This window comes from Oncorhynchus kisutch, linkage group LG12 (assembly GCF_002021735.2).
Source record: "Oncorhynchus kisutch isolate 150728-3 linkage group LG12, Okis_V2, whole genome shotgun sequence".
NCBI lineage: Eukaryota > Metazoa > Chordata > Actinopteri > Salmoniformes > Salmonidae > Oncorhynchus > Oncorhynchus kisutch.
Window position 1 is genome coordinate 25912134 of NC_034185.2, and position 7730 is coordinate 25919863.

Sequence of the window (7730 nt, forward strand, 5' to 3'; positions counted from 1 at the left end):
CTCTGTTGATTCACTTCACACAATAGATCAAAGCATGAAATAATGTGAAGATATGTTTTTATTTAGCTCTGATAAACATTCTCAAAATAGGCTATTTGCATACAGTGCCATTGCCTGCCTGCCTCTGGTGATTTCAAGAAATGTGTGTAGGCTAGTCTAATGTGCACTTTACTTACTTATGAATATCTGTATGTATGATGGATTGTTTGACAAATTACCTGACCCCCATTCAACACCTCCTTTACAAAGTCCTCTTAAAAGATGCAATACTGCAGTAGTTTTCTTCTTATATTAGCTAGTTGTGATAGACTATTGCATTCTGTGGTTCACCAATGCTGTCGTATCTTTGGCGCAGAGGCTTTTTGTATGGCAGAATGGGCACTGGGACTCCCCTGAATCGATCCATTAAATCCAATCCTCCAAAGAAATTCACCAAGATGATGCCCAACTTGGCTGGCATGAAGCTGAAACAAAAGAAAATGCACTTGAGATCAATAAGGTGACTATTATAAAGTAACTCAGTGGTAGAGACTTCAAAACTTTAAATTCTCCCTCTGCGACAGGTGTCATTAGGTGTAACCTATCAATCCCTGGATTCAGTGACTGACCATTGAGCTTCTGATACAAGAGAATGGCCTTGGGAAAATGAAAAGAGACGACTGAGGTATGGAACTAATGTCTACCTCTTTAATGCCATGAGGAAGTACAGACTGGAGGGTAGCAGTAAATACATCTTCTCCCTCAGGATTGCATCCACAATCATCTTTGCTGCATCCCTCTTGTCCATGATGGGTAGAAAAGACGGCCACCTAAACAAGAAGGGAAAAGATAGAAATTACACTAGTATCATTATTGCCAGTTTTAGTTACCTGGGGGGGCAATCATATAGGGATAACTTACTTTGTCTGACATCCTCCAAACATGGTTGTGTTGATCAAGTAAGGACATACTATAGTAGTTTTGACCCCCTCCTTCTTGAGGACAAGCATCTCTAAGGCAATGGATTCAGCAAATCCAACAGCTGCAAACTTGCTGGCACAGTAATCTGTCAACAAAAAATGTTTATGTTATAACAAAGTCAGTAAATTATTATTACATTCTGTGGAGTAACACTATGGATAGAAGCTAATATTGTTTTGTTTCAGGACTCACTCCAAATAGTGTAAATGACCCACATGAAGATTCACCCACCTGCTAATCCGTTCATAGCAAACAGTCCTCCATGACAGGCCACACACACAAGATGCCCATGGTTCCTGGAGATCATAGCAGGGAGGAAAGCCTTGTATGTCTGTACAGATTCATGTCAGAGAGAAATGTATGGATCATCATACAGGATACAGATCAACTCTTAAATAAGGTTTGAATAGTTTTGTTTGCCTCCCCAGAAATTACAAGCTCAATTACCCAGAAGTGAGCAGCGACATTGACCCTCAGTGTTCTGTCCACCAGGTTGTCTGGGGCCTCTGTGAAGGTGTACTTTCCTGTCACTACTCCTGCATTATTCACCAAGATGGAAACATCCCCCACCTCCCTCTTTACCTGTTGAATCAGCAGGTGAGTCAAAGTGTACATCAAATCACACACAGTGCTTGGTGGATAAGGTACTTTTTTCTCCTGTTAAACATGATATTACCAATTACACACAGTGTTCACATTATTATACACATTATTGTGCACATTTAAAAAGTTGACTGTCCTAAAAGTTATATCAGCTTTCATTCAAACATAGAACAAACCACCTTACCATGTCTGCAACTTTATACACCTCAGTCCGTCGACTGCAGTCACAAGCATAGGCATAGACACGTATGTCCAGTATCTGGCGAAGTTCCTTGGCTGTCTCATCAAGAGCTTCCCAGTCGACGTCCCAAAGGACCAAGGTAGCCCCACGACGACCCAGCTCCTTGGCTATCAGTTTGCCAATACCATTGGCTGCCCCTGTTACCAACACTATTTCCCCTTCCACGTCCTTCCTGGGTGGCTGGATGAACAGACGCACAAGGGCCTCAAAAAGGTAAAAGATTGCTCCAATAATGAGCTCAAAAAAATCCTTTATGTAACACAAATTTAATAGAAAGCCCTCGAAACACTGGATCAGTTGGTTGTGCATATTTGCTGGGCTGACCCTCTTACTACAATATTTTCTTCTCCTTTAAAAAGTCTCTAGGTGATATCTTCAAATCGCTCTAAGAATTTATTGATCCGTTTATTCAAAGTCTCGTAACATCATGTCCCTCTCTCTGATTAGACTCAGATGTCCCTCCCCTGTCCTAATGTCAAAGGCTGTCATATGAGTGTTTTATTTTTGTTCTCTCATATCTGCTGTGTCACGTTGGTGTTTGACCTGTCACCTAGTAGTCAGTGGACATTTGTTATGAAGATCATTTTAGATTGGGTTAATGTTAGCAGGCCTATGACAGCCCTATTACTGTTCATTGACGTTACTACCACTACCATTAGTAATAGTTGCAGCTACTGCAGTCACTACCATTACCGGGAACTATATAGTATAGCCTTGTAGACCTAGTAGCAACTAAATACTTGGCCTACAGAGCAACAATTATGTTTACCCTAATTAAAACGTATTTAACGACCATAAATCCGTCTGCGGGCAAATAAATATGCAGTTAAATAAATATGCATTCATTTCGTATTGTGGCATAACTGTAGTCTACTGGTTTATCCGCGTCACATCGCAGAGAAGGGGATGTAGCTCAGTGGTAGAGCGCATGCTTTGCATGTATGAGGCCCCGGGTTCAATCCCCGGCATCTCCAGGGAATATTTTTTGCAATTCGATAACACTGGCATGTTTTTTCATTTGATCCGTTTAGCTTTGCTATGTTTGACAAATATTTTACAAGTCCGAGCTCCGGATATTTTCGTGTGTTAGGAGTTACTGCAGGGTTTCCCAAGCTCGGTCCTCGAGACCCCAAGGTGTGCACGTTTTGGTTTTTGCCCCTAGCACTACTGAGCTGATTCAAATAATCAACTAATCATCAAGCATTGATAATTTGAATCAACTGTGAAGTGTTGGTGCAAAAAACGTGCAGCCCTTGGAGTCCCGAGGACCGAGCAAACTCTGCTGTAGTGGGTTATAGTCCGTGCTTCATTGAATTTTAGCCGGATCATCTCCCCCCTGCCAGAATCCCCCCTCTAATTTCTTTAATTTTGTGGCTAGAGTCAAATACTTTCTGTGGCACACATCAGAGTAAAATACTTTCTATAGAACAAACTTCACATAGACAACCGAAATTAATAATTAATGTATGTGTGTTATATTAAACATAGAGGAGGGAGTAAAATGCTGGCAAGCAATAAACATTTCAGAACAACTATGGCTGAATTTTTATCCTTGCACTTTCAGAAATACTAGTCGAATAAGACATGGGAGATATTTATTTATAGACTAATACAAATCAGTAGCGGATTTAAGTACGGGCGACATGAGTAGCCGACCAGGTCGGCATCTTGCCGGGGTACGCACAGGGCGCCATACAAGCTAGAATCGCCACATACACTAGAAACAAATAGCAAAACCGAAAACTTCAGACAAAAATGCTTTCTGCTACTAAGATCAGTGAAATGTAGGCTAAATAGACAAAGGAGTGAAAAACAGACTCTCAACTACAGTAGCAAGCAAGTCGCAGCAAGGAACAACGCGAAGGGAGGGAGAATTTTGGCAGGGGGGAGATTTTCGGCACAACACCAGCACCTCACCGTTTTGAACTGTTTCGTTCCGGATCCTACTTGGTACAGCTCATGGCATGAAATATAAATTTTACTTTTTGCAATGTAAAAATGTCAATAAAAGCGATCAAAGTTAATTCATACATATTCTTTTTAAAAAAGCATACCGTGAGAAAGTAGATTTTCAGCAGGGCCTGATATTCTAAGAGTCGATTCGGGTTGGGCCCGGGTTTGTTATGGTTTGCTTAACATTGAACACGTTTACATGTGCCCAGTATTCCGGATAGTAGCTAATATAGAAGCTGTTTACATATTAAACAGTTTATCTTCCGTCCCTCTCCTCGCCCCAATCCGGGCTCGAACTAGGGACCCTCTGCACACAACAGTCACCCACGAAGCATCGTTATCCATCGTCCCACCAAAGCCGCGGCCGGTGCAGTGCAAGGTGAGCAACTACTTCAAGAGCTCAGAACGAATGACGTCACCAATTGAAACGCTATTAGCGCGCACCCCGCTGACTGGCTAGCCATTTCACATCCGTCCACATCATGCCCTTTTGATATCCCGCTCTGGAGTATCCCTGTAGTCGTGAATAAACAGAATATTCCTCATTTAAATTCCTATGGGTTAAATGGAATAGTAACTGAAATCTGGACACTGACTGTAGGCGTATAACCTCTCACGTGTAACAATGCGTAATAACCTATACTATTAACTCCTGCAGAATTGTGCATTTATTGCAGTAAAATGATACAATATTTATACACCAATGATATGCGAAAGTGAGCCCGTGCAGACCGCGAAAAACAACAGTAAACGGGATAAAATGTTACATGCCACAGTAGCTTATCCCATCTAAAATCAGCACATCCCAGGCATTTTATCCAGGTTTCTCATAACTGGGATCCATGCCTTTTCGGTTTATTACGGGATATGCTTACATGCTTACATGTGTTACAACATATGTCAACGACAAAAAATAATCAGTTTAACCTGTTTGAGACCAATGCATGGACATAGCTGTGTGAGAAGCGCGCCTGTATCTCTCACAGAACCAGTGGCGGGGCCCCACCTGTTTTGATCCCCACACTTTTAGGTAAAATATATTCTCTATAAATGAATTTATTTTTATTGTGGGGGCTTGCCTGTTTTGCTTGTTATTTTGGCATTAATGCGTGTAACATATCAGTTAGCAAACAATGTCAAAAATATAAAAAATACGTGTAAATGAGTTAAAGCAGCATACAAACATGGTCTCTTTTTTGCTTTCTTGAGTAAGGCACCTCCGAAAAGCAGGTGTTTGAGCCTAGCTCAGTGCTTTCTGTGGTGGTGGTGGGGCTAGCAAGCAGAAAATACAGAGCGTTGCACCGGATTGGCTAAGTTTTCTGTCACTCATGGGACAGTAGGTCATCCCCAATTCTAAGGTTAGAGCTAGAACGTTTTTGCCCCTTGGGTTCTGCCATAGAGTTATATTAGAAGTGCCCATCCAAGAAGCCTCAAGGTCATTGGCCACAGATAGAATGACATCAAATAACGTTATATGTACAGTAGCTTTGTGTAACAAGTGCGCTGAGAGCCGGGAAGCAAGTTCAGGGAGTGAGTGTTTTAATAAATAAAACAAACAAAGAACACGAACCACAAACAACGCATCGATACGAAAACAGCATCAATAACACCAGAGGAAAGAACCAAGGGGAGTGACAGATATAGGGAAGATAATCAAGGAGGTGTGGAGTCCAGGTGAGTGTCATGAGGCGCAAGTGCGCGAGGCGACGGTGACCGGTGTTTGGGATAATCTGCAGCCTGATGACCTAGAGTCCGGAGAGGGAGTACACTTGACACTTTGAATGGACTGATCATGTCAACATCGTACTTTCAAAATCTTAGCTGGCAAGCTAACAGTCGTCACCATGTCTCAAATCGACAATCAAACTTAATGATGGTGTTGGAGTCGTGCCTGGCCATGCAGTCGTGGGTGAACAGGGAGTACAGGAGGGGACTGAGCACGCACCCCTGTGGAGCTCCAGTGTTGAGGATCAGCGTGGCAGATGTGTTGCTACCTACCCTCACCACCTGGGGACGGCCCATCAGGAAGTCCAGGATCCAGTTGCAGTGGGAGGTGTTTAGTCCCAGGATCCTTAGCTTATTGATGAGCTTTGAGGGTACTATGGTGTTGAATGCTGAGCTGTAGTCAATGAATAGCATTCTCACGTAAGTGTTCCTTTTGTCCAGGTGGGAAAGGGCAGTGTGGAGTGCAATAGAGATTGCATCATCTGTGGATCTGTTTGGGAGGTATGCAAATTGGAGTGGGTCTAGGGTTTCTGGGATGATGGTGTTGATGTGAGCCATTACAAACCTTTCAAAGCACTTCATGGATGTGAGTGCTATACTGGTCTGTAGTCATTTAGGCAGGTTGCCTTTGTGTTCTTGGGCACAGGGACTATGGTGGTCTGCTTGAAACATGTTGGCATTACAGACTCAATCAGGGACATGTTGAAAATGTCAGTGAAGACACCTGCCAGTTGGTCAGCACATGCCCGGAGCACACGTCCTGGTAATCCGTCTGGCCCCGCAGCCTTGTGTATGTTGACCTGTTCAAAGGTCTTACTCACGTCGGCTACAGAGAGCGTGATCACACAGTCGTCCGGAACAGCTGATGCTCTAATGCATGGAGTCGGTGATGTATGATTCAATCTTAGCCTTGTATTGACTCTTTGCCTGTTTGATGGTTCGTCGAAGGGCATAGTAGGATTTCTTGTAAGCTTCCAGGTTAGAGTCCCGCATCTTTAAAGCAGCAGCTCTACCCTTTAGCTCAGTGCGAATGTTGCCTGTTATCCATGGCTTCTGGTTGGGGTATGTACGTACAGTCACTGTGGGGACGATGTCCTCAATGCACTTATTGATAAAGCCAGTGACTGATGTGGTGTACTCCTCAATGCCGTCGGAAGAATCCTGGAACATGTTCCAGTCTGTGAAAGCAAAACAGTCCTGTAGTTTAGCATCTGCTTCATTTGACCACTTTTTATATACCGAGTCACTGGTGATTCCTACTTTATTTTTGCTTGTAAGCAGGAATCAGGAGGATATAGTTGTGGTCGGATTTACTAAATGGAGGGCGAGGGAGAGCTTTGTACACGTCTCTGTGTGTGGAGTTCAGGTGATCTAGAATCTTTAGTAAAACAAGCGAGAAAGGCTTTAGGCAAGATCACATCGGCCACCACCAGCAAGTGAACTACTCATCATTGGGTGAGTCAGTGACACTGAAAAATGTTTTTAGGACTAATTTCCCTCCTGTAGCCTACAATATGTGCATCTCCACACACCTAGACCTAGGCCCTCCATACTCAACCGGCGGATCGGATTCGTACCCAGGACAGGGTAAAAAATACTTTACTTGCTTGGGCTTTGACCCCTGGTATCATATAAACACAAATAAAATATGGAAGAATGCAATGAACTCAAGGAAATTAGCTTTAAAACAGGGGAAACAAACCTCTGCCCCATGCAAAATGTGGAGAATCTGCTTTAAAACTGCAACATTTTCTCTCTGCCAACTAGAGTTGTGTGTACAGGTTGGGATTTGTTACCCTGCTGATAAATTACATTATACATCTGGACCTTTGCCACCTATGAAATTTGTGACTGGACCTCAAATAGTAGTTGAGCACCCCTGGCCTAGGCTATTGATGGATTTAAGACAACTTAGTTTTGATTGATCTGAGATTCTTAGTTTGTCAATGTCAAAGTAGCCTGTTATTTCTATAATCTGTGCAGTATTAAAAAATATATTCTCCAGTCATGGAAAATGTCTTTGAATTGCTTTTAAATTCCTTTATAAAATGCCAACATTTTCTGGGATCCTAGAGTACTAAACATGTAACCCATTTGTGTCACTTGCTCTATGCCTGCTCTATGCCACTACTCAAATGCGATGATGATGATATGCATTCAATGCTTTTCAATAAAGGGGATTTTTTTTTTTGTCTCATGCGTTCCTGTACACCAGACGTCTCGTTCCCGAACCTCCGGATTTACAAAT

At 42.7% G+C, this 7730-nt stretch overlaps 1 protein-coding gene and 1 non-coding gene across 2 annotated transcripts; one reads left to right on the top strand and one right to left on the bottom strand.

Moving 5' to 3' along the window:
- Positions 1-40: 40 nt before the first annotated feature.
- On the bottom strand, positions 41-2392 carry si:dkey-221h15.4 (epidermal retinol dehydrogenase 2). Its single transcript, XM_020496594.2, has 6 exons — positions 1748-2392; positions 1408-1542; positions 1192-1291; positions 901-1045; positions 684-809; positions 41-464 (listed from the first exon to the last, which is right to left on the bottom strand). Exons 1-6 carry the CDS (start codon positions 2111-2113, stop codon positions 296-298), a joined length of 1041 nt encoding a protein of 346 aa, XP_020352183.1. The 5' UTR covers positions 2114-2392; the 3' UTR covers positions 41-295.
- A 314-nt stretch (positions 2393-2706) lies between these two features.
- Positions 2707-2778, top strand: trnaa-ugc (transfer RNA alanine (anticodon UGC)). The gene has a single exon. It is a non-coding gene; the product is annotated as a tRNA-Ala (tRNA).
- Positions 2779-7730: the final 4952 nt, after the last annotated feature.